The sequence below is a fragment of the Hylobates moloch genome, unplaced genomic scaffold (assembly GCF_009828535.3).
Source record: "Hylobates moloch isolate HMO894 unplaced genomic scaffold, HMol_V3 SCAFFOLD_3, whole genome shotgun sequence".
Lineage (NCBI taxonomy): Eukaryota > Metazoa > Chordata > Mammalia > Primates > Hylobatidae > Hylobates > Hylobates moloch.
Window position 1 is genome coordinate 14,030,162 of NW_026652278.1, and position 26,480 is coordinate 14,056,641.

General features: G+C 54.9%; 1 protein-coding gene across 4 annotated transcripts in view; it reads right to left on the reverse strand.

Annotated features, from left to right (window-relative positions):
• Nucleotides 1-965: 965 nt before the first annotated feature.
• GRK5 (G protein-coupled receptor kinase 5) overlaps nucleotides 966-26,480 on the reverse strand; it is a 247,761-nt gene continuing 222,246 nt past the window's right edge. For 3 of the 4 annotated variants that reach the window (XM_058435963.1, XM_058435964.1, XM_058435965.1), the window contains 9 exons: nucleotides 25,429-25,569; nucleotides 20,083-20,273; nucleotides 17,166-17,203; nucleotides 14,832-14,921; nucleotides 13,107-13,315; nucleotides 8,649-8,786; nucleotides 3,808-3,945; nucleotides 3,337-3,468; nucleotides 1,419-1,652 (listed from right to left, as the gene is read on the reverse strand). In XM_058435963.1, the coding sequence (XP_058291946.1) occupies nucleotides 1,554-1,652; nucleotides 3,337-3,468; nucleotides 3,808-3,945; nucleotides 8,649-8,786; nucleotides 13,107-13,315; nucleotides 14,832-14,921; nucleotides 17,166-17,203; nucleotides 20,083-20,273; nucleotides 25,429-25,569 (1,176 nt within the window). In that variant the 3' untranslated portion in view covers nucleotides 1,419-1,553. Of the gene's footprint in view, nucleotides 1,653-3,336; nucleotides 3,469-3,807; nucleotides 3,946-8,648; nucleotides 8,787-13,106; nucleotides 13,316-14,831; nucleotides 14,922-17,165; nucleotides 17,204-20,082; nucleotides 20,274-25,428; nucleotides 25,570-26,480 lie in introns of all 4 variants that reach the window. The other variant, XM_032176492.1, reaches the window with a different exon arrangement.

Here is a 26,480-nt window from a genome sequence, read left to right on the forward strand (position 1 = left end):
CAGGGTCCACATGGTGAGAGACCCTGGCAGCTGCTGGGTGGCCGAGTCAGATACCAGGGACTCAGCCAGGCAGGGGACAGTGAGGTCAAATGTTCACCCTGTCCTGGACAGGAGGTGGGAGCAGATTGGCCCCTGGTCACTTCATCAAGGCAGGAGGAGGTGGCCAGCTGCTCCTTGGGGATGGACAGCCCTGCTACAAGGGTCTGGGGGCTGCCTTCAGAGGCCCCTGGGCTGGCAAAGCCACCAAGTCCTCTGGGAGCTCCTGCCTGAAACTTTGAAATGTCCGACAGATCTTGCCTCTGCCCCACCTTCCTGGGGGAAGGAACAGTGACTTTGTCTTGAGCTCTTTGGTGGCTTGGTCTCTCCTTGGGCCTCTCGTTTCCCCGGAGAGACTGCCCCATCCATGCCACATGGGCCAGCACATTGATGGGGCTGCGAAGGTCTGGAAACCCTGTGAACGCTTCAGGAACATGCCGGGTCCCTGGGCCAGCCTCCCTCCCTGCTACAGACACGACGCTGCTCCGTCAGGATGAGCGCACTGCCTCACTTCCCGATGCTCCCGTGGGCCCCGAGGCTTTGGGACACTTGGGGTTTCATGACAAATCTTTATGATCCTACGCTTCTGTTAAAAAATAGAACAAAAATCCCCTAAGGCAAACCTCTCGAAAATAACTGGCTTTAGCAGTCAGGACCTGCTTAGAAGGAAAGAGGCCCGTCGCCCACCAGGCTGCAAACATCTAGATCCGCGCGCCAGCCGCCTTCCTGAAGGAAGAGCAGACAGAGGTGGGTGCAACAGTGGCTCGGCGTGCCCCTTGAGGAGAAGGGCTCAGCCTAGGCAACTCCGAGGAGAGGACATTCTGGCTGGGAGGGAGAAGTCCCACGTGTGTCTGGAACATTTAATTCAGATTGTTCCAAGCCGACAGAAGGGTGACACCAATGTGAAGAAATGGCTCCAGAGATAGATGTGGGTAAATACAACCAATCCTTTAAAGGTGGAGTGTGGATCACTTTCTACATTTAATAAAGACATTTTCTCATTTGAGGCTCTGGAAGTCTTGAGTCACATTTTTTTTTTTTTTTTGGTAACCCCCTCCCCGCTAAAATGCCTTGGAACACATGGCTTAACAGTGGCTGCACAGAAAATATACACCCTCAAAGTCTCACTTTCATTTAAATACAAATATACAAAATGTAAACTGAGACAGTAGAGAAATTTACAAAACTTTTCTTTAAAAATCATAAAGACAAAATTCAGTTCTAGTTATGACGCTATTAAAATACGTGCAAGTTGTCGTATCCAATTGGATTTCTATTGCAATGTTCACCAAAGACAAATCCAATCCACCCCGGCCGGGGCCGCCTCGGAAAACAGACCTGAGTGGAAATTTCTTTGAGAAACCTCGAGGTTCTACGTCGACGGGATGGACGGCCTCCTTCCCCGGCTCCCGGGGGCTCCCCTGGCAGCCCCACCAGAGCAGGGGCTCCACTACTTCCGCTTCTAAGGAGAAGGGTCTGGGCTGGTTCCACGGTGGACTTCGAGGCCAGAGCCGAGACTAGCTGCTTCCGGTGGAGTTCGAGCTGACGTGGTTGGAGTTTATGTGGTGGTTAAAACTGGTCTTGGAGCTGGGCGAACTCTTGGAATTGTTCTGATGCTGGGGTTGGGGTTGGGGGAGACGGGGTGGAGAGAGCAGAAGTCAGTCCTGGGAGCCCTGGGGATGGGTCAGGGGCTGCCTCCGCCAGCTCCAACCCTTGCTTTTTATTGCCTTTTGCAGTCTCCCCTCACAGCCAGGTGCAAGGGCCACCCCTGGAGGCACAGGTATCTTGGAAGAGCCATGGCATTAACAGAACCTCCAGTCAGGGTGGAGGCGGCCCCTCGTATAATATCCACCTTGGTTAAGCCTGCAGGCCTGCGGTTACACTGCCTGGGCTGGAATTCTTAGTCTTCCCCTCCCTCGCAGAGTGGCCTTGGGCATGCAATTCCATCTCCCAGTTTCCTCTCCTGTAACACAGGAGAAGAGCAGCTTCCGCACAGGGTGGCTGGGAGGATACAATGGGGCCTCATATGCAAAGGGCTCTAGTGAGGGCCGGCCTGGGAGAGATGGGCGGTCGTTCCCATTGCTCAGGCCTTCCCTCTGCATCCCGTGGGTGCTGGGCCCTTCATGTTGCAGAGGGGAGGAGGAGGGAGGCAAGAAGTATTTGCTTCACAGGTGCTGGTGCCCACACAGTGCTAAGGGCTGCCACCCATGGCTCTAGGCAGCGGGCATTTCTATCCTGATGTTTCAGGCAGGAAAACTGAGGCGGGAGAGGTTCCAGAAGTTGCCACATAACCAAGAAGTGTCAGGGCTGGGTTTGAACCCGGGTCTGTGAGACTCCATGGTAATTTCTTTTTCTAGGACCCAGGGTGTTCTTAGCATGCCTGGCCATCAGGGGAGGGAGAGGTCATTCTTTCTGGAACTTCCATTTTACTTGATGGAAGCATTGAAGCATTGTAGTTTTATATTATCACTGGCTGAGTGTGCCCGTCCTGGAGCTGGCTCTTTGTGGGGAGGAGGAAGGAGCGGAACTAGGAGAGGGAGCCTCCCAGGCTCCAGGATGGGCACACTGGGCCACAGCTTCCTCAAGGGCCAGGCCAAGATGGGGTGTATGGTGGCCACCTTCATGGTGTGCGGTGAGGTGGGGGCCCTTCCCCGGCATTTCCTCCATTGGCCCACACCAACCCTTACCAGGGCCAGGCTCTGACTGTCGTTTCCCAAGGGCCCTGTCTCCTCTGGCTGCCAGCTGGAGGGCACAGCATTGGATGGGGACCATCCCAGGAGCTGGAAGGTTCTGCGGGGTCAGCTTCTACCCCCAGTTCTCTCTGGGCTTATGATGTTCAGTCTTTACATGACTGAGGCTTCATAAGGGCCAGAGGGGGCAGTGGCTCTCAACCAGGGGTGACTGTGCCCCTAAGGACATTCAGCAATATCTGGCTCCTTTATGGGCTCTCACGACTGGGGGATGGGGTGTTGCTGCATCTGGTGGGTGGAGGCCAAACTTGCTGCCCCAAATCTTATGATGCACAGGACAGCACCATGACAAGGAATTAACTGGCCCTAGGTGCCAATAGTGTCAAGGTGGAGAAACCCAGAGGGAGGGTGAATTTGGGCTGGCCCTGCCCTTCTCCCTGGGGCTCCCATCAGCTGCAGTGGGTGTCAGGGGCCTTGGACATATCAGTTGCCCTTCCAAGCTGCTACTGCCCCAGACTTCTGAGCCCCTCAAGGGTCTTCTCATTTCCCATGGAAGTGAGCCAGGGGTCTCGGGGCTGACACCAGGACTGGCCAGGCATGGGTGTCTCACCTGACGCTTGAAGATTCTCTGGAGCAGCCCTTTCTTTGGCGGTTCCGGAGGGTGATCTCTGTTCAGATCTGGCGAGAGGGTACCATTAGGTCCAAACACGTTCAGCTCCTTAAAGCACTCTGTTTCTATCATCTGGAGGAGCCGTGAAAACAAAACACAGGCCGTTAACTGGGGCAGTCAGGAGGCCCAGCAGCAAAGCCACTGGGGCTGACCCCTCCCCTGGCCTCACCTGCCCCTGAGCCACATGCCCTCCAGGTCTCGGGGGCTGGGCGAGGCTCCCCGTCAATGACCGGCTCCTGGTGGCTACAGCTCCCTACCTGGCCACTGACAGCTTTTGTGTGCTGCCTTCGTGGAGAAAACAGAAGTCATGTGCTCATCCTCCCACTGCCAAACTCATATTCCCAACACCTCCTTCCCCCTATCAGTCCCTCCATCCCACCCAGACCAAAGCAAGTGGCCCGCCCCGCTCACTTCGTTTTGCCATGGGATGGACACAGAGCCTGTGGAGAACTTGGAGTAGAAGTCGTCGTCTGTGTGGTCCAGATTGACGCCCTTCACAGTGGAGAACTGCTCGATGTCCAGCACGTCCTTACAGTACACGGCACGGGGCTGCCAGGGGCACAGGGCCGGTCACACATGTGTCCTGCCTGTGGCTCCAGTGGCCCTGAGCCAGGCCTTAGGGTTTTGGGGAGCAGTGGGGAGTCTTCCCAGGACCCGCCCCCAGAACTGCTGCGGGTAGTGGCTGGAGGGTGTGTGGCTCAGGGGCAGGTGAGTCCAGGGGAGGGGTCGGCCCCAGTGGCTTGGCTGGGCTTCCTGCCCACCTCAGATGACGGCCTGTGTTTTTTTTTGCGACCCCTCCAGATGACAGTGCAGCCCTCTCTCAGATCCATGAAGGGGACCCTGGCTGGGGTGACACAGGAGCTGGGGGCACCTGGGTGCCCAGCCCAGGGCTCCTTCCTGCCATCACTCCCTTACCCGTACTGGACAGACGTGGGCTGAAGTCCCAGCTGTGGGGCTTAGGAACTTTGGGGAAGTCTCATATCCCCTGAGGCCTATGTCCTGTTTCCTTACCGGCAAAATGGGGACAACGAGGCACCTGAGTGACAGGGCTGCTGTCAGTGCTGGCCACCGAGCCTGGCGCCCGTAACTGGGAGCTGGTGTTATTATGGTGGGCGTATCTTTTACCTTACTCCTCCCTCAGCTGTGCACTGGGGGCCTGCTCTATGCCAGGGCAGAGATGAACCTGGGTGGACCCTGCCCTCTAAGAGTTCAAGGTTGGTGCGCGGAGGCTTCCCAGAGGCTCTGGAGATGAGGCCTTTATAGAGACAGCCCCAGGTGGGGTGCGAGGGGATCCCCAGACCTGGTGACACATCTGTCACTGGAGGGTAGAGGCTACCTCCTGCTTACAGTCTCCTGACATTTGGCTAATTTGAAAGTTGTGAATCAGTGCACTGGCTCAGCGTGGGCTCCGCCATGCCAGGAAGGTTCTAGCAATGGTCTCAGGGCTCGGCACTTTCTGGGACTCTCCCCTCCGGTCTGCTCTGGTCCCCAGCTCAAGGCTCGAGGCCATGCCGTCCCCAGCAGAGCAAACCATGGGCCCAAGTGCATGTGGGCGGAAGCAGGGGTGGGGGCAGGGGTGTCCAGTTGCAGAGCTGCGACCCTTCTCTATTTCCCAAAGCCCGGGGTGCACGCCACTGTGGAACTCAGTGGACTTTTAGCTGGAAGCAAGACCACATCATTCACACGGCCAGCACAGAATGAAAACGCGGGGTCCATGTTCCACATGTAGAATTTTAAGATGGCAACAGAGGGCACTGAGCCAGGTGTGGGGACCCAGGGTGCCCTAGCGGGTGCCCAGGTCAAGCTCACGAAGCTGGCCCTGGGTGGCTTGCAGAGGAATGTTAACAAATGAACGTATTTTAAAAATCTGTAATGGAACAGAAAGTTACCTGGCACACCCAAACCCCTCTTTCATGGCTATTATTTCCTTGGAAAGGTTTCCTTTTAAAATACGTTGATTTTTACTTAAAAAAAAAAAAGAGTCAATGGAAGTCAAAAAGATGACATCACTAACAGCGCTTGTGGTTTAAGAACGTGGCAGCAGCCCCGATGGTGTGGGGACGACTGTGGGGGGCTGGTAGAGATGACTGTGGGGGGCTGGCAGAGATGACTGTGGGGGGGCTAGAGATGACTGTGGGGGCCGCCAGGATGACTGTGGGGGGTGGCAGGATGACTGTGGGGGGTGAGGGAGGATGACTGATGGGGGCTGGCAGGATGACGATGTGGGGCTGGTAGGGATGATGTGGTGGCTGGCAGGATGTGGGGCTGGCAGGGACTGGGGGGGCTGGGGATGGTAGGGCTGGGAGGGATGACTGTGGGGGCTGGCAGGGATACTGTGGGGGTGTTGGGATGACTGTGGGGGCTGGCAGGATGACTGTGGGGTGGCAGGATGACTGGGGGCTGGCAGGATGAGGGAGGTGGGGGGATGATGGGGCTGGTAGGATGACTGGGGCTGCATCTGTGGGGGCTGGCAGAGATGACTGTGGGGGGCTGGCAGGGATGACTGTGGGGGCTGGCAGGGATGACTGGGGGGGCTGGCAGGGATGACTGGGGGGGCTGGCGTGCAGCCTGGGGAGGGCCAGTGGGGAAAAGGCAAAGTCCCCAGCTCACAGTGGCTTCGCACTCCAGGGCCTGCAACCTTTGCTCACCTGAGGCCTCGGATGCCAGGAACAGAGGCCCTGGGCCACAGGGTACACGGCCCGGGGAGGAGGGCACCGGTGGGCTGCTCTGTGCACCTTGTCAGGCTGTGTGCTTTGCAGGGCTCTGCTACCTCATCCTAATGCCCTGATTCGAAGTGGCCAGGGTCACTCCCAGGGTGACCAACTGTCCCTGTCTCCCCAGGACACAGAACTTTCAGTGCTAAAAGCAGGACAGTCCCAGGCAAAGCAGGACAGTCAGTCGCCCTGACCCTCAGAGCTGCCTCCTTCCACACGCTGCTGCCGGGGCCTGGAGCGCTCTTCCCCAGCCGTGCCTGGGTGCATGCACGGAGGCCCCGCTACTCTCCAATCTTCCCTGAGGCTGCCTGTTCTCTTCTCTTGTGACTCATATTTCTACTTCTATTTAAGGGGTTTTGCTGACACCCCTGCTCCTCTTCAGACTGGAAGTTCCATGAAGGAAACAACCAACCGTTTTGTGTGCCATGGGATCTCCCTTGGGGTCTGGCATGGGACCTGGAGTGTGCTGGAAGTTAGAGGAATAGTTCCAATGCCATGACTAATCTCAGCCCATCACCATAGCAACAGGTAGCCCAGAGGCCACAAGGATGGCCACCCGGGTTCCAAACCTTTGCCACACTCCTAGTCTGGGTGCCCACATCCTCTCCAATTTCGGACATCAGCCCAATGGCACAACCGTGATGTTCATGCACTCACGCTATGTGGTTTCCTGGAACGCCAAGGAGTGGCCACTCCCAAAGCCCTTGACACTAAAAACAAACAACAAATAAACAACACACTCCTTGCACGTGGCACTTCCCATAATAGTGACTGTCAACCCTGGCTGCACGCTAGAATCAGCTGGGGAGGTTTCAAAACTCCCCAAGCCCAAGTCTTACCCCAGACTCCCTGGGGACTGCATCCATGGCGAGTGTTGTTCATGCTCCCAGGCGGTTCCCCAGGCAGCCAGGGTCGAGAGTAATGCTGTGATTGCCATCCTCCCCCTGCCTGCTCAAGCTCATCTGCAGATTGAGTTTGTAGCATTCAGTGACTTTCACTTTTTATTTTTTGAGATGCAGTCTCGCTCCATCGCCCAGGCTGGAGCGCAGTGGTACAATCTCAGCTCACTGCAAACTCCACCTCCTGGGTTCAAGTGATTCTCCTGCCTCAGCCTCCCGAGTAGCTGGGATTATAGGTGCCTGCCACCACGCCCGGTTAATTTTTGTATTTTAGTAGAGAGGGAGTTTCACCACATTGGTCAGGCTGGTCTCGAACTCCTAACCCGACTGCCTCAGCCTTCCCAAGTGCTGGGATTACAGGCATGAGCCACCGTGCCTGGCCTACTCTTTGTATTCTCAGTGGCCCTCGTGTTTTTCCAGAAAGCATTCCCTGATTACCCATCACACTGATGCCATCCTTGGCCGGACGGGGTCTGTGGTGTGGTTGCCATGGACACTGATCCGCATCCAGCAGCTTCCCAAGCCAGCTGCTGTCCCAGAGGACCAGGGGATCCCCACCTACAGGGGGTACCAGAGTTCCAAGGACGGTCCCCACCCGCCTCCACTCAGGGCGGTACTGGTAAGTGATAACCACTGGTTCTGGGGAAGGGGGACATGGAGGCCCTGATTTGTAGCATTTGCAAATTGCTGCTGTGCGGATGCTACCACTGGGATCTACTGTAAGTTACCGACGCAAAGCCATTGGACACAGAATTGGGAAGAGATGTGCATATGAGCTCTCTGGAGAGGCAGTCATTCGCCTGCAGCACACCGCTGCTCCCACAGCCTCCACAGTCCCTGGCCCAGTCCCCACTGCCGGCAAGGGGTCATCTGTGGGAGCGTGGCAGGAGCCGAAGCACAGCAGGCCTTCCTGGCTTCTGACTCCCTGACTTTAAACAGAGTAGGCCCCGGAATCACAGCACGTATCCCACACAGATCACCCAGCCTCTGCCTGGTCTGCCACTCTTGGGCCTCTGATCCAGCTGAGAGCTCATGATTTATAGACCATCTAGGGGACTTTCAAGGACAATTCTACCTCAGCTGGAATCTTGCCTCACACACCGACCGGGGGACCTGGGGACCTCCTGGGAAGATGCAACTCCCTGCAATGTGAGCTGCTGGGGGAGGGGCCTCTTTTGTTTCTGCCTGGCCCAGAACCTGGCGTCAACAGTAGGTGCTCAATGCATGCACGCTGGTCAAGATGAACTGAACGTGGTGGCCCTCGATGCTCTTGAAAGCATTCCCCATTCAGTTCTCATTTCACCCTCAAATCTCCCAGGCAGGTGGGAGGCGTGTTACTGGCTTCATTGGACAGGGAGGAAACTGACGCTTAGAAGGAATCTGTCCAGGACCCCCAGACCCGGGAAAGTGCCCAAGTCTCTGGACAGCAAATGTGGGCTCCCTGGCCCACGCCTCTTCTGCACTGCCTGGCATGAAGTTCATCTGCAGCTTAGGCGAGAAGTGGCCGGGAGGGGACGCTGGTCCCCACAAAGACACAATGTGCCCCACACTCTGCACCAGCTCACTGTGAGGCAGCACTGGGGGGCAGCCCTGGGTACCCTGCGAAGGGAGCTGCTGGGGGCTGGGGGAGGCTACTCACGTCTGGAACGAACGGAGGGTCCAACATCCCGGCTTCTAAGCGCTTGAAGTTCATGTTCCTGAAGAAGGGGTGTCTCTTGACCTCTGCAGCCCCCTCCTCCTGGCAGCCCAGCCTCTGCTTTGCATCTTTGGTGAGCAGCTGAAACAGAGAGCCCCATGAAGCCAGGTCCCCTGGGCCTTTCCTCCTGCCCGGACCTCCTGCCTCCACAGTGTCTGCACCATGCCTAGGAACCCAAGACACACTGCCCCACCCTGCAAAGGTCTCGCTTCAGGGCTGCCTGAGTCTTGGCATGCATCTGTGCTCACACATTCACAGCCTGGCTAGATGCCTGATGGGACAGGAGAGCAGGAATCTTGTTTCTCCCAGGATTACAGACCTCGTTCCTGGGTTATGGTGGGCACTCATTAATGGGTGTCGAGTCACTGTCACCTCTTCTGTGTAGGGTAAGCAACAAAAGTCAAGGACTGCATCAATAGCTCTCTCTCCTGCACACACTCAGCTAATTTGCAGAGTTGTACTTCCTGGGTGCAAGCCCCTTCCTGATAGAGAAGGCACCACCGAGGAACTTGGCCTCTAGGAGTGCTCAGACTCATGGGGGGCTAATCATGCTCAGAGGACGCATCCAGGTGACACAGATCGGGCACCCCGGGGGCAGGGGGCATGACCGGCTGCCAGCTAGGGGTCAGGGAGCCGCATGGGGAAGAGGTATTTAAATTGAGTCTTGTAGGACGAATAGGCTTTCAAGGTGTGGGTAGGGGGAGGGGTATACAGGTAGAGGGAACTGCACCAGCAAAGCAGAGAGGCAGGACGTGCAGGGTGTGTCTGGGGAACACCCAAAACACGTTTGACTTAGAGGGCAGGAGAGGGTGCAGAGATGCGTCAGGGGGAGGGGGCTGGTCAGGGAGAGATGTTAGAGGGTCCTGAAGGCCAGGTCAGGTGGCGGGATTTTCATCTGGAGGTAGAAGGAGCCAGGGATGGTTGAGGTAGAAGAGTGTCTTCATCAGAACCACGAGGCAGGAAGGTTACTAGGAGAGGAAGAGTCTTTGGGAGCAGACACCCGGGTGAGACGGGATGAGGCTGTGAATGAGGCCAGAGGGCTGGACCCACGCAGGGGGCCTCGACTGGCCATGGCCAGCCACACAACCGCAGGGCCCCGGCCCCTGACCTGCACTCCCAGTGCCCCAGCCTCATAATCTCCTCTGCCTTACTGAGCATTGCAGCTGTACGCAGTTGGTGTCTACTAAGTGTCTGCTTTGAGGCTAAAATCCAGAGGAGCAGCCTGCATGGGGTAGGGGCCCAGCCTTGTCTTTTCCCAGTGCCCCGTGCACTTTGCTCATATTCATCCCATGTACACTTCCTGCTGGTCCCTTGGGGCAGGCGCTGCGCCGGCTGGGGACGCCGGGGAGAGTGAGCAGCCAGATCAGCCTCCTGGGGCTCAGGGTCTGGAGGGGGCTGCCCCCCAAACAAAGGAATCAAAGGTGGCATCAGGGCCAGCACCAAGTTCCACCCTTGAAAGGACTAAGCAGAGAGCTCAGTCGCTCACAGCATTGCCCTCTAATGTCCCCATGGACCGCCAGGCTGGTGGCTCAGGGTCTGGTGCTCATGCCTCTGCTTCTCTCTCTGGGGGCTTCACTGTTCAACAAAGGCTCAAGGCATTGGGCTGGGCTGGGCCCAGGGGCTGCACTGTTCTAAGCAGTCCCTCAGAGGCAAGTCTCCTTCTGCAGTGGCTGGCCAGGAAAGTGGCACAAACGAGGATGAGAAAGGCGAGGGGTGGGCTGGGTGGGCCGGGCCAGGCTATGTGTCAGCTCCTGCCAGGTGGGGTGGCAGCCAGGGCCTGGGGCTTCTGCTTTTCAAGAGAAGCCAGAAAATCCAGGTTATTATATGAAATCTCCTCATTTTTAAATCTTGGCAATGAATCTACCATTTACTTCCTTTGAAAAACCGTGTGCAGGTTGAACAAAACACCGCCTATATGCTGCCATTTGAAACCCTGGCATCCGGTCAACGGTTTGCAGCCACATCATCAGGTAAAGAGTTTGCAACCATGCTATCAGGTGGACACCAAGAGAAGTGACAGGAAGGGAAGGTGTGAGCTGGGATGGGTGGGGCAGGCAGAGTGGGCTTCCTGGAGGAGGAGTACAGATGGGCTGGAAGGACAAGTGAGACCAAGATGTCTGAAGGGCAAGAGGGAGCTGGACGGGGGCTAAGGCCCAGTGCTGGGACTGAGCAGGGGTTTGGGGAAGGTGGAGGCTGAGGTCTGGGCCCATGGACTGGGCTCAGGGGACAAAGCGGTGAGATGTGTGAATTTCTGGGCTCCAGAGGAGGGGGAGCGGGTTCTGTGGCTGCTAAGGTAGAATGGGTGACAGACCTGGGGGCCAGAGACCGGCTTCCTCACTGATTGTGGAGGGACCCTCTTAGGCAGGCAGGGCTGGAGCCACCAGAGCCTAGAAATAGCCCTGTGAACCCAGGGCCTGCGAGGTCTCCCGGAAAGTCAGGCTCTGCAGTGTCCTGAGCTGCCGCCAGCTGGAGGGGAGAAGGTAGGCCTGGATGCCAGAGATGCTGCAGTCAAAGGCATGAAGGAGGCCTAAGACTAGACTCCCAAGACCCAAGATCATTTGTAAGGGAAGCCACAGCAATGCCAGAAGCTTCCAGAGGACAGTGGTTTTGTACCCACCGGACAGGTCCTCCGGGAGCAGCAGGCTTTCTCTCAGTGTCCACCAGGGGGCAGCAGAGGGACAGCAGCGCCCTGGTCCAGGCTGCAGCAGGAGATCCCAGCCCCAAAGCCAGGGGCCAAGGTGGGTGTCTGGGGTCTGGGGCTGGGACTGGGGCCCTCTCCACCTCGTCATCCTCTTAGTACGTCCCATATCCCTGCTGAGATCTCTCAAGACCTGCTTCTGTGATTGCCTGGCCCTGACCTGGGACATTTGGTGATGCTCTGCCCATGACTGTCTGACCCCTTCTTTCCCTTGTCTAGTTTTGTCGCACCTGACGGATATCTCCCGATGAGACAGCGAAGTGTGGCTCACACCCACGTTTCCATTTACCCGACCAGTGCTGCACTGCTCCTCCGGTCCCCCCACCCTAGCCCTGGCTGCGATGACCACGTGGCTTTCTCTGAGGCCCCAGCGGCATGGCGGGCCAACAGCTGTGGGGTTAGGGTGTGGGTCTGCTGTACACACAGGCCTTCTTCCCACAGCTCTGTGATGTGAGGATGAGGCTGGTGACAGGAAGGGGCCGAGCAGAGGTGTTTGGCTGCAGGAGAGGGGCCTCCGGGGTGAGGAGCCCAGCCAGACCCTCCTGGGGCCGTTCACAACGCAGCCTCAGGTCTTCCTGAGCAGAAGCATTGCAACTTTTAATCAACTCCCCGGCCTGCTGCTTCCTAAACTCCGGGAGTTGCCTGGGTTGTCAATGCACACGCTGAATCTGCCCCCAAAGTCCCTGCAGATGTACAGGGGTGGGAAGTGTGGTTCCCCCGTCCCAGACTCGGTCTGCCCATCTGTGGCTCCAGGTACATGGGGCTCCCGGGAGAGGAGAGGAAGTCTGTGGGCTGGCAAGTGTGGAGCTGGGTGCTCCGGCCCCTCCTGTCCCTATGAGGCTGGCATTAGAGGGCAGCTGCTTGCAGCGGGTGTGCCAGCACAGCTGTGCTTGGGACCATAAGGAGGAGGGCCCCAAGGGGGCATGGGCTGCACTTGGGGGCTGAGAGGCAGACAGGAGCAGGAAGTGGCCATCTCCCCACAAAGCCAGCCACTAGTCCTGGTTCCCAGGGAAGGGCCTGAGGGCCGGCATGGGGGGGCCCAGGGGCAGGGGTGCACGGGCGGACTCCACTCCCATATCCCCCATTTCCAATGGCTCCTGTCACTCCTTTATCTGGCTTCCAGTCCCCACATCTGGCTCCGCCCACCCAGCTTTTGGGTGGGTCTGACCTCACTATCCCTAGACCCTGTCATGCAGGAGCCAGGCTGGTGTGACCAGCAGTCCATCTAGTGGTGGAAAACTTTGTTATAAGATGTTCAAAGACTGAAATCATCGCCCCCACCCCCTGTAGCCCTTCGTCTTAAACCAACACCTTGGGATCCAGAGGTGGAGGGAGCAGGAGGCCCAAGGGCAGGGGCGGGGGCTTGGCCCAAGGTTGCTTTGTGTCTGGGGCACCAGCTCAGACCATCTCTTCTCCGCCCTGTGTGCTGGATGTGAGGGTGTTCCACACTGTTCCCCTCACCCCCCTTCCCTTGGTTCCTGGGTGTCCCTGCTCCACCCAGGCTTTCTCCTGGAAGCCTCCGCTGACCACCCCAGTCCACAGCAAGGAGTGCCCTCAACTCTAGCTTGGTGGGCTGCAACCCCCACCCCCATGCTCAGACCCCTGTCCCTTCAGCCTGTTTGCTGTTCTGGGGACAGACTGGGGCCAGGCCCAGGGAGGGAAGCCACCAGCTTGGGGGTGGCATCTGGCCACCAGGAGCTCACCATCTTGCAGATGGACTTGGCCTCCTCAGAGAACTTGTGGGAGTACACCTCCTCCGTCTCCAGGACCCGGCGGTCCACCTCCTCCCGCTTCACTTTCTCCTTGCGGCCGCGGAACGGCGACTGGCCCTCGATCATCTCATAGATGAGGCAGCCCAGGCCCCAGTAGTCAGGGCTCAGGCCATACCTCTGGTTGTTCAGGACCTCTGGAGCTGGGGGCAGAGGAAAGGAGAGAGGAGTGAGGAGGGAGACAGCTGGTGGCGCTGCTCACAGAAGACCTGGAGTTTCATGGCTGGGACACCAGTTTCATGGCTGCCACCAACTCCTACCCCGCCAACTGCTGTGAATACCACCCCCCTCCAGGGAGCCTGCCCTGATGACTCTCCTCCGTGCCCCCAAAGGACTTTGATTGTAGCTTTAGAACTCTGACCACCGTGGATGGAGGTGTCCTGCACTCTTGATGTCCCCTCGCCTAGAACATGAGCTACTTTATTCACTACTGTAGCAAGTATGACACCTGGCACAGAACATGTGCTATCGGTATATTTGTTTCAATGAATAAAGGTGTATCTACCCAAATTAAAGATGATTTTAAATTTATCTGTAATTCAAACAACCTCTTGCTATGTCTTCTGTACCACTTTGATAAACCGAATTACAGATTTACCATAGAAATACAGAAAAGATAGTTCTGCAGCATCAGCACGTATGTCTGGAGGGAAATGCATCCATACACGTGCTGGTTTGCACACAAGAGCCTGGGCAGACAGATGCATGGAACACTCTGCAAAAGGAGACCCAGGCAAATGCACACACAGGTAGGCAGATCTATCATCCACCCATCCATCATCCATCATCTATCACATCCATCCATCCGTCCATCCATCCATCCACCCACCCACCTGCCTACCTCCCTATCAATCATCGATCAGCATTCATGTGGGCACACACACACTCACATACACACAGACACACACCCCACAGGTTGCCAAATGCCATGCAATCTGAAAAGGACCCTCTAGCACCAGAGACAAAGCACACCTCCCGTGCAGCTGCTGTTGGGACCAGCCTGACTAGAGGGCAGCAGCGTGCCTGCTCCTCAGAGCTCTCGGGGGGGCCCCCGCCTCTCAGGGGAAGGAGGGTAGGTGTGTGGAATGCGCAGGAGGAAGCCCAGGGCATGCCCCCAATTGGACAGGGAATTCTAGGGCACAGGACTTAACTCTGGGTTTCTTCCCTGCAACCCTCAGGACGCTGGTCTCAGAGCAGACTGAGGAAAGGCCGCAGGAGCCCAAGGCTGCTGTCTACTGGAATCATGCTTGGTGACACAGCAGCTGTGCGTGCCTCTCATTTGCGGGCTCTTCTGAATTACCTCCTTCCTCTCAAGGGTCTCTCCTCCCAGACCCCTGCTTCAATGCGGCCTCCCCTAGCAGTGCTGTATGCCAGGCCCTGACCCCTAAGAGTGGCTTGGCTTTGGACACAGGTGGGGCTGGGGGCCTGGGAGTGCAGAGAGCTCAGAGCAGTCATCACATCTGGGGCCCCTGTGCTCCCCCTCCCCCTGGCTAAGGCTGCCCCCCAGCAGCCCCGCAGAGACTGTGACTCTGCGTGTGATCAGCAGTGCATGAAGAGGCGAGAGGCTCTGCGAGCAGGCTCTGGGGGCTTGGCCGGTGGTGAGCAGGGGCGGCCCCAGTGGGTCTCAAGGTGTGTTGACACAGGCGGCCCAGCACTCACCCATGTAGCCAACGGTGCCCACCCGGCCACGGATCAGGTCTCCCTCGGGGATCTTCACAGCCAAGCCCAGGTCTGAGATCCTAATGTGGCCTGAGGGCGACAGCAGGGTCAGTTGTTCCCTGGGACAGCCTCATGGGCACCCGGCCTTGCTGTGTACCCTTGGGCAAGGCACATGAGCTCTCGGCATTCTCATCTGTCCGAGGACAAGAGGGACCCCAATCTGCCATCTCAGGGTGACCACAAGAGCCTTGGGAGAGTGCAGGTGTGGGAGGACACAGGAAAATGACCACTCTTCAGGAGTGGAACACAAAGATGCAATAGGGCGCCTGGACCCGGCTGGACGTGGACCGACCTGCCTAGTCAAAGGCTGAATGGGCTTCCTGGAAGGCTGAGGCCACAGAGAATCTTGGCTTGGTTCTGGGATTACTTCATGGGAAAAATGTGAGGTTCTTCTGGCATTCTGCAACAATTTGCTTAAGGGGAAAAAATTATAAAACAATTTGGGAAGCAGCTCCCCGGCCTGCCTTGTTGGTCTCTGGAGATTGGTTGTTTTTCACTTTAGAGAAACGAGAAGAGAAAACGTCTGGTCTGGCCTGGCAGAGCCTGGAGATGAATCTGAGCTCACAGCCCAGGACTGACCCCCCAGAAAGGGAGACGCCGAGCTGAGCTCCACTTCGGTCTTTGTCCCTCCCACGGCCCACCTGGGCAGGGTCGCGGCCGCAACTTACCCCGCAGGAAGGAACACGTCCCCTTCCCTTCCCTGCCTATGGACACCAGGGCCCCGGCCCCACCCTACCCCTCCAGCCTAGATGTCAGCAAGGGCCAGTGTCAAGACCCCGCCAGGCTGGAGCCGCATGGACTCCCTGGCTTGGTGGGGGCTGACAGTTAGGATAGAGAGGAGCAGCGTGGGCGTGGTTCTGAGACCAAGGGAGGCACCAGGCTCATCCAGAGGGAGCAGCAGGCCTGGGCCCTCCGACCGCCCCTCCACAGCGCAGTATCCCATGCAGACCTCTCTTCAGGTCATCAGTGACCAGGTTTCTCCCCTCCCTCTACTGGGGGCTGCCAGGGTCTGGGGCCTGCGGGGAGGAGACCCAGTTTCTGCCCTCAGCTCCCCACTGATGCTGCTGGGTGACTTTGGCAGGATGGCTCCCCTGAGGCTCAGCTTTGTCATCTGTTAAATGGGCACAGAGATGCTGTCTTGCCCTTCTCTGTGCAGGTGGGAAGATCTAGTCAGATCAAAGGTGTGGAAACCGGTGGCTCACACCTGTAATCCCAGCACTTAGGGAGACCAAGGAGGGCAGATCACTTGAGGTCAGGAGTCTGAGACCAGCCTGGTCAACATGGCAAAACCCCATTTCTACTAAAAATACAAAAATTAGCCGGGTATGGTGGCACGTGCCTATAATCCCAGCTACTTGGGAGGCTGAGGCAGCAGAATCACTTGAACTCAGGAGGTGGAGGTTGCACTGAGTGGAGATCGCGCCACTGCACTCCAGCCTGGGCAACAAGAGTAAAACTACATCTCAAAAAAAAAAAAAAAAAAAATACAAAAACTAGCCAGGTGTGGTGGCGTGCACCTGTAATCCCAGCTACCTGGGAGACTGAGGCAGGAGAATCACTTGAACCTGGGCGGCAGAGGTTGCAGTAAGCCGAGATCATGCCATTGCACTCCAGCCTGAGCAAGTGAGATTCTGTCTCAAAAAAAAAAAAAAAAAAAGAAGGTATAGGAACTATTTTCCAGGTGTGAGGCTAAACAGCTGTGAGGGTTACTGTGGTTGTTTATTATTCAGTGTCCACAGCCAAGAGAAAATAATGATGGTAATGCACAAACATAATGCCTAAGACATTTACAGCTGGCTAGACTGACAAGCAATTCCCTCTCAAGCTGTCATGTAGAAGCCTCTCCACCACCTTCTTCCCTCTGGGTGGGCAGGGCAGGGCAGGACGCTTTGTTTCCATTTCACAAACAAGATGAGAGGTGGAGAACTTGGTGGAAGTTAAGTATTTGCCCAGCATCTCTGAAATTCTGGACTCCTTGTTCAGTGTGCTGTAGAGACCGCACCCAGCCAGAAGTTATTTTAACACTTAGAGCCTTAAGGTCAAAGGGAATTTCAAAAACTCTGAATTTCAAAGTCTCTCTGAACACTGCCTGTTCACCAAGCAGGAGCTCTGTCCATGCTCACAGCTTTCCCCGATCTCCAGGTAGCCAGCACTGAGCAGTGGGAGTGGGGCCCGTGGTTCGCCTCCCCAGCCCTCTCTGAGAATCCCTGGGAGGCCCTTTGCTTTCTCTGGGTTGCGATGCTTGCCTCAGCTACCGAGTAGGAAAAGACTTACCATAATCATCTAACAGGATGTTTTCAGGTTTCAGATCTCTGAAAGGAAAAACAACAAGCATCAGAGTGTGGGCATTCTGGGCAGGTAGGATGCACTGGCATCTGGGTCAACCCCTTGGGCTAATCAGGCCTGAGTGGCCATAGGGTGTTTCCTTCCCACCTCCTGGCTCAGGCTGTCTGGTCTGAGTCAAAATGATCTTCAGCTAATTTCTCTCCTTCCAGTAATTTAAAGCAACACTGCTGTTTGCCACAGGCATTTCCCAATCCTGGAGGGTGACTGAGAAAGTTAGGAAAAGGCCAGTCATGGCCCCTGTTCACACATCAATTACTCCAGAGCTGAGGATATGCCAAGGCTGAGAAGACCCTGCAGGTCTCAGGAAGCCCTGAAGGCAGAACAGGGCCTGGAGTGAAGGGAGCTGTACAATTGGGAAGAGAGGATCAAAAGGGAGAAGGTGGGGGCACAGGAAAAAGACCCCCTTTGGGATGGGGCCTGCAGGAGACTGGCACACCCCCCAACTCCAGCTACACTACAGCCTGGGAGAAAGAACAGCCACGGGGCACGGCATAGGTGTGGCTGCCTTATCCTGTCCCTAACGTCTCCTCTCTTGATGACAGGATCTTGCTCACAAGTAAGGGAGCCTCTGCATTTCCAGGATGGGGGGAGAGCCAGCAGAGGAGCTGGTTTTATAGGAAAAGGTCTTCTCTATGGGTAAAAGAACAGCCAACAGGAGAGTGTGTGCAACTCAGGTAAGCCATGGGGCAAACAGTACACAGGATCTGGATGGAGGCTCCAGTTCTCAACCACCCAGCTTTGTTTATTTAACTGATGGCAGCTGTCCTCATGCGGAGTGGTTAATGTACCCAAATCCAGCCAGTGAGCCTCATCAAATGATAATTGGTGTCTGTGTATCCTTATTTATCATCAAATACTTTTGTTGCTGTTGTTATTTAAACAGCATTCTTTTGATGTGTGAACAATTCCAAACAAGGGCAGTAGCCATCATCTCAAGCCAGCTGCCACCAGGCTAGCATGGCAGCTCACCAGTGGACACTGGCCAGAACCGAGCCCAGAGAGAGGCCGTGGTGAGTGGTCACAGCCAGGGAGGAGGCACTGTGGTTCTCTTTCCCCCTGGAAGAAGATGAGCTGGAAATTGGAGGGCTTTCTTTTTTCTTTTTAAATAAAAGGCAATCAAGTAGAGAATTCTTTGTTCAACCCTTAGGGAAAATTTTGACTCTTTTCATTTGAATGAAAACAAAACAGAAACATAAATGGGGGGATGGTATGGGGGGAAGGGCATGTCATCAAGACCATTCTTTCTTGTTTTCAAAACCTTCTTGGTCCCAAGATGAGCTCCACTGCAAAGGTGTTCAAACTGGGCTGCGTGTCGGGGTCTGCCAGGACCGAGCAGGGGGTTCCCTCCTGTCTGCAGTTTGAAGGGTTTGGATTTCTTCGCATCAGGATGCTCTGTCCTGGCATCTTTTGGGATCTCCCTCCCATCTGCCCTTTCTCAATAACTCTTCTCTCCCAAGTTACAGAAGAAAACCAGCCTCCTCCCCTCCCAAGTATGACCGTAGCGACCCACTCCAGATGTCAAAACCCCCAGTTCCAAAGGACTGATTAGAAATGAGATCTACTACTAATTACAATGGCAACTAGACAGAAAGAGTTATTTTATTTTGAGACAGAGTCTCACTCTGTCGCCCAGGCTGGAGTGCAGTGGTGATCTTGACTCACTGCAACCTCCAGGTTAAAGCGATTCTTTAGCCTCAGCCTCCCAAGTATCTGGGACTACAGGCGTGTGCCACCGCATCCAGCTACTTTTTGTATTTTTAGTAGAGACGGGGTTTCACCATGTTGGCCAGGCTGATCTTGAAACACTGACCTCAGGCGAACCGCCTGCCTCAGCCTCCCAAAGTGCTGGGATTACAGGTGTGAAGTACCGCAACCGGCCAGAGAAGTTATTTTAACACTTAGAGCCTTACGGTCAAGGGGAATTTCAAAAACCCTTGTATGTATCTATATATTTGTTTCAGAGATATATGCTAATCAGTGAAAGACTTTCAGGCAAAAAATATATTATTAACATTCTGGGGGGAAGGAGAGAGTGAAGGAAACGATAGAAAATTCCTCATCACTAAAGAGCTTTCTGTGCATTTTTTGGATAAATGCAGGTGGAAATCAATTTGCTACAGCAACCAGAGATTCCACTGGATCCCCTGAAGAGTGTAATGTAACTGTTCAATTTCAACATATCAAAAATTGCCACTACGTCAATATGATGGAGTATTTCAAATGTCTACTTAAAATGCAGCATCACAGAGATTTTCAAAATTCTTTCAGAAGGACTGGGAGAAAAATCTGAAGGGCACTGCTCATTGTGAGTGGAATCGGGACCCCTGGCCCTACAATGTCCAGGTCCCTGTGGGATTGAGGTGGGTGGGGAGAGGGGGTGAAGACCACAGCAAGCTGAGGACAGCATGGGGTGGGAGCATGGGCCACTCTGCTTGTGGGCAGTGACCCCACCCAAGTCTTCCCAGGACTGATCCCAGATAGCGGCCACCAGGCCCCCTCCAAGCTTCCCTGGATCCTGGGATGGAGGCGACTGGAGGGAGCAGTGGTCACAGCCCGTCCTCTTTGACTTGAAGGAGCAGTCAGTTTCAGGAACATCATTTCACTTGCTTGCCTTCCCTAAACTTTGGAGGCTGGAGAACACTGGCCAGAGGGTGGCCCACCTCGCTTCCTCAGTGCCGGGGGCCCCAGGTTCCTGGAGTGGAAAGTCTGTCTGATTCTGCACCCTCCCCTGGTGCTGACCAGGGCTGATTCCCAGAGTGATGGCAACCACCTGCCCAAGGGTGTGGAGGGGCTGGTCCCACCCCCTTGGACTTAGACTTGGAAGGCCTTGGTGGCCCCCACTCACCGGTAGACGGTGTTCTCACGGTGGAGGTCTTCTAAGCCGCAGAGGATCTCTGCCGCATAAAATAAGGCCCGCTCCTCCTCGAAGCCGGGGTTGCCCATGTTGTAGATGTGGAACTTCAGGTCACCCCCGTTCATGATGGTCAGGACCAAGCACAGTGCATCCTTGGTCTCGTAGGCATAGGCCAGGTTGACCTGGGAGCGCAAGAACAGTGCCATGGGGAGGTCATGACAATGGCCACTCACTTCCACTTCCCTCCTCAGGATCCTGGGAGCTGGGGTGGGAGGGAACAGAAAAGCCTCACCCTGCTCTCCTGCACCCAGATGGCCTCTGCAGTGACCCTGCCTGCGGCCTCCTTGGCTGATAAGGGGCTCACACCAGCACCTCCCATTCAGTGGCTCAAGGTGAGAAGGCCAAGGCAGGTAGGGCAGGCTGGCACCCCGACCTCCCAGTGAATCCAAAAGAATGGCGTCTGTGCTCCCTCCACAGAAGCACATGTGTGCATCAGCTGGGGAAGACTGGATGGTGCCTTTTTGGCCAGTCAGAAAAGCAGGGCTCACCTGCCCTTCTGGCTATGGGAGCCATTATCACAAGGCTGAGTGAGGGTGAGCTGGAGGGGCAGCGGGGCTTTGGGAAGTGGAACACAGCCTGGTAAAGGCTTTCTCTTGCATGCAGGATGTGCCTAGCTGATATGGTTTGGCTCTGTGTCCCCACCCAAATCTCATCTTGAATTGTACTCCCATAATTCCCATGTGTTGTGGGAGGGGCCAGTGGGAAACAACTGACTCATGGGGGCAGTTTCTCCCATACTGCTCTTGTGGTAGTGAATATGTCTCATAGACCTGATGGTTTTATAAGGGGAAATCCCTTTCACTTGGTTCTCATTCTTCTCTTGCTACCACCATGTAAGAAGTGCCTTTCACCTTCTGCCATGATTGTGGGGCCTCCCCAGCCACGTGGAACTTTAAGTCCATTAAACCTCTTTCTTTTGTAAATTGCCCAGTCTCAGGTACGTCTTTATCAGCAGTGTGAAAATGGACTAATAGAGTAAATTGGTACCAGAAGAGTGAGGCACTGCTGAAAAAAATACCCAAAAATGTAGACACGACTTTGGAACCGGTAACAGGTAGAGCATGGAACAGTTTGAAGGGCTCAGAAGATAGGAAAATGTGAGAAAGTTTGGAACTGCCTAGAGACTTGTTGAATGGCTTTGCCCAAACTGCTGAGAGTGATATGGATAATAAAGTCCAGGCTGAGGTGGTCTCAGATGGAAATTAGGAACTTGTTGGGAACTGGAGCAAAGATGACTCTTGCTATGTTTTAGCAAAGAAACTGCTGGCATTTTGCCCCTGCCCTAGAGAATTTTGAAACTTTGAACTTGAGATAGATGATTTAGAGTATCTCACAGAGGAAATTTCTAAGCAACAAAGCACTCAAGGGGTGACATAGGTGCTGTTAAAAGCATTCAGTTTTATAAGGGAAGAAAAGCATAAAGGTTTGGAAAGTTTGCAGCCTGACAATGCAATAGAAAAGAAAATCCCATTTTCTGAGGAGAAATTCAGGCCAGCTGCCTAAATTTGCATAAGTAACAAGGAGCTGAATCTTAATCCCCAAGACCATGGGGAAAATGTCTCCAGGGCATGTCAGAGGTCTTCACTGCAGCCCCTCCCATCACAGGCCCAGAGGCCTAGGAGGAAAAAATGGTTTCACGGGCTGAGTCCAGGGTCCCCGTGCTGTGTGCAGCCGAGGGACTTGGTGCCCGGTGCCCTGAGTCCCAGCTGCTCCATCCGTGGCTGAAAGGGGCCAATGCAGTGCTCGAGCCATGGTGGAAGCCCCAAGCCTTGGCAGCTTCCACGTGGTGTTGAGCCTGCGAGTGTACAGAAGTCAAGAATTGAGGTTTGGGAACCTCCACCTAGATTTCAGAAGATGTGTGAAAACACCTGGATGCTCAGGTAGAAGTTTGCTGCAGGGGCGGGGCCCTCATGGAGACCCTCTGCTAGGGCAGTGCAGAAGGGAAATGTGGGGTCAGAGACCCCACACAGAGTCCCTACTGGGGCATTGCCTATTTGAGCTGTCAGAAGAGGGCCACTGTCCTCCAGACCCCAGAATGGTAGACCCACTGACAGCTTGCACTGTTTGCCTGGAAAACCTGCAGACACTCAATGCCAGCCCATGAAAGCAGCCAGGAGGGAGACAGTACCCTGCAAAGCCACAGGAATGGAGCTGTCCAAGACCATGGGAACCCACCTCTTGGCATCAGCATGATCTGGATGTGAGACATGGAGTCAAAGAGATCATTTTAGAGCTTTAAGATTTGACTGCCCTGCTGGACTTCTGACTTGCATGGGGCCTGTAGCCCCTTTGTTTTGGCCAATTTCACCCATTTGGAACAGCTGTATTTACCCAATGCCTGTACCCATATTGTATCTAGGAAGTAACTAACTTGCTTTTGATTTTACGGGCTTGTAGGCGGAAAGGACTTGCCTTGTCTCAGATGAGACTTTGGACTGTGTATGGACTTTTGAGTTAATGCTGAAATGAGTTAAGATTTTGGGGGACTGTTGGGAAGGCATGATTGGTTTTGTAATGTGAATGACATGAGATTTCGGAGGGGCCAGGGGCAGAATGATATGGTTGGGCTGTGTCCCCAGCCAAATCTCATCTTGAATTGTACTCCCATAATTCCCATGTGTTGTGGGAGGGACTCGGTGGGAGATAATTGAATTGCAGGCAGTTTCTCCTATACTGTTCTCATAGTAGTGAATAAGTCTCATGAGATCTGATGGTTTTATAAGGGGAAATCCCTTTCACTTGGTTCTCATTCTTCTCTTGCCACCACCATGTAAGAAGTGCCTTTCACATTCCACCATGATTGTGAGGCCTCCCCAGCCACATGGAACTGTAAGTCCATCAAACCTCTTTCTTTTGTAAATTGCTTGGTCTCAGTTATGTCTTAATCAGCAGTGTGAAAATGGACTAATACACTGGTCCACCTGGCAAGGGACCACCAAGAGAGGGGGGTCTAGTCCTCTGCTGGTGGGGTCTAGACACCCAAGGCTCTGTGAAGCAAGGCCATGGTGGGGCAGGAGGGGCAAATTACAACAGAAGGTAATCCTTCTCCACATAGGGAGGCGGCACACATGAAACCCGGCCATCGTGGGCCAGGCTGGGAACCAACTGTGCCATAAAACTGGTGCATCAACATCAGCTATTTTTGAGGAAAGGAGACAAAATGGCAGCCAAGGATGAGCAAGCTCATGGGGACTGTGCTTCTGCTGCAACAGCTGCAGCTGTCCCCTTTCTCCCACATCTGCCCAGGTGATCACCGAGAAAGGGCTCCAGGAGGTGACACCGTGGGAACTCCCTGCCGGGGCCGTGGATGGGGCACAGTTAAAGAAGGTGCAGCCATCGTAACTGAAGGCCCTTAAAGACATGCCACCCAGCTTTGTGAGTCACACGATCCTCTTCTCTGAGCAGAACCCGCCAGCACCATCCGTGGCCAGAGCCAGCACCGTCCCTTCAGAGACAAGGCTCCATAGGCAGCATCCAGGGGTCCCTGCTGAAGGGGCTGGCGGTGGGGAGGAAGGTTCTGGACTCAAGATGGCCCGTGGCTGAAATGATAGCTGGAGTTAGCCTCATCCGCCTCATCTCCACATACCATGGCACTGCCCACACCTGTACCCCAGACAAGGCTGGCAGCTGGGGGTGGCCTGGGATGAGATCCCAAAATGCAAACTTCCATCCTCTTGGAGTGCCACTGGTCTGTAGTGTTTTTTGTTTGCTTGTTTTGTTTTTTGTTTTGTTTTTAACGAAGTCTCACTCTTGTCACCCAGGCTGGAGTGCAGTGGCATGATCTCAGCTCACTGCAATCTCTGCCTCCCAGGTTCAAGTGATTCTTATGCCTCAGCCTCCCAAGTAGCTGGAATTACAGGCGCCCACCACCATGCCCAGGTAATTTTTGTATTTTTAGTAGAAATGGGGTTTTGCCATGTTGGCCAGGTTGGTCTTTAACTCCTGACCTAAAGTGATCTGTCTGCCTTGACCTCCCAAAGTGCTGGGATTACAGGCGTGAGCCACCGTGCCTGGCCCTGTAGTGGTTTAAAGATGGAAAACAATTTCCATTCATGGGGACTGACTATATGGATTATGCTTTATCTCTTCAGGAGAATGATGCCCAACTTTAAAAAGGGGTGTGACTAGAGGTCTGGATGGAGAAACAGATCTACAATGTAAGGGAAAAACATTCCTCCATAAGACGAGCAGGAAGATCCCATTGGCTAAAAATAATAAAGCCTGTACATGAATAAAACATGTCTTGAGTGATTACTAAAAGAGGGAAGCTTTTCATTTTATTGTATATCCTTCTGTGCTGCTTAAATTTTTACCTTGTGTATATATTATTTTTAATGTATGCATGTATTTATTTTTAGAGATGAGGTCTTGCTGTGTCACCCAGGCTGAGGTAGAGTGGCACAATCATAGCTCACTGCAGCCTCGAAATCCTGGGTTCAACCAATCCTCCTGCCTCAGCATTCTGAGTAGCTGGGACTACAAGCATGTACCACTGTACCCAGCTTTATTTTTTATAACAGCATGTAGCAGAAGATATTAGAGCTGACCAAATATCCATGCACTTCACATTTCCCAGCCTCCCCTGAAACTAACTTGTCTCTGTGTTGACTGGTTCCAGCTAGCAGACTGTGGGTGAAACTCAGGAACATCTGTCCAGTAGAGGCAGTGGAAAGTCTCTGCGTGGAACCCCTAGCACTCACTTTTAAGGCTCCAGACAGGGCAGCTGTTAGATGGAGGAGGGTGGCCCAATCTGATTGGACTTCAGGTGAGTGACAGATGAACCTCTGCTGTATTCAGCTACTTAGGGTTTGGGGCAAATGTGTTACTGCAGCAGGGCCCAGCCTAGACTGACTAACACAACGCACACAGACTTGATAGTGCCATCCCAGGATGCTGGCACTAAGGTCCCCACCATGATGGCACCAGCCTAGAGGGTCTGTGGAACCCACAGCTCCCAGGCTGGGCCCAGGTGAACTTGCTTTGTCCACTGAGGAGTTTACAAAGTGGTCCAGGAGAACAGAGGCGTCGGTCTCACACACAGCAGGGAGCCAGGCACTGGCCGGCTCTGAGGATGGGACAAAGCCAGCCACAACTGACCACAAGGGGCCTTGTGATGGAGGAATGCCTTGCTGCCTTTCTGTAGCTCAGCCCTGCCACTGGCATTCCCCTTCCCCGGGGTGGGGACCTGCCGCATTAGAGGACCACGCCCTTCCGGAGGGAGGGAAGCCCCAGTCCACAGAATGGCGAGCCGGTCACTGGGCCCAGATGCTCACTCACCACAAACTGACTGTTGACCTTCTCGAGGATCTGCTTCTCATTGAGGGCCATGGACTCCCCTTTCCTCTTTTTGATCCTCTTCTTCTCCAAGCGCTTGCAGGCATACATTTTACCCGTGGCCCGAACCTGGCAGGCACAGACCTGCAGTGCAAGAAAGAAACCAGGGTGGCAAGAGCACTGTGGAGGCCTGCCCCGAGCTCCTCCAAGGCCAGGACCACAGAGCTCCCAGGTGGAGAATGGATGGGGTGAGAGCCGGCCCTGCCTGGCTTCATGGGTGCTCCAGGCTCCCAGGACCCAGTGATGCCTGGCCTGGGACCCACAGCTGTCCCGGGCCCTTGCCCTCCCTCCTCCTCTCCTTCAAGGATTCCCAGCCCTGGAAGGGGCAGAATGAGCCACTCACACCAAGGCTTAGATAACTGACTGGGGCCCCAAGTACCATTCCATTCCCAGGGCAACAGGATTTTCTCCTACCGGCTGCTGGTAGAGAAGTTTGTTTTGGGAGGCAGTGATAGGAGACCCTCAAGAACCCTGACTTTATAATCCAGATAAGCGGGAACCAAAGCATTTGGGCTTAAGTCTTAGTTCTGCCCCACATTGTCTGTGTGCCCTTGGCTGGCTAACCACTCTGGACCTCAGTTTTCCGCATCTCTAAAATGGGAATAACAAGGCTTGCCTCACATGCTGGGAAGATCAGATAATGTACAACGAAATCTCAAATCTTGCATGACAGGGGCATCCAGGCACTGAGTGGCCAAGGTTGCCCAGCCTCCTCACGCCCTCACATCTCCTCCCCACACACGACCAGGGCTGCCCATTTGTCCTCTGCAGGCTGGACCCTGCCCGAGGCGGGCGGGAGAGCCCCTCTGTCTTACCTGCCCAGCTCCACACCCTCCTTCCACCTTAGACACACCTGATAGCCCCAAGGCCACTGACTCTCCCCCACCCTCACTGCCCCCGGGGCCCACATGGAGCCACTGGTGCCCCCAGGGGATCCCTGCACCGACCCTTTAGGTTGATCCAGAAGGGACAGGAAAGGTGACTTGAATATAAGA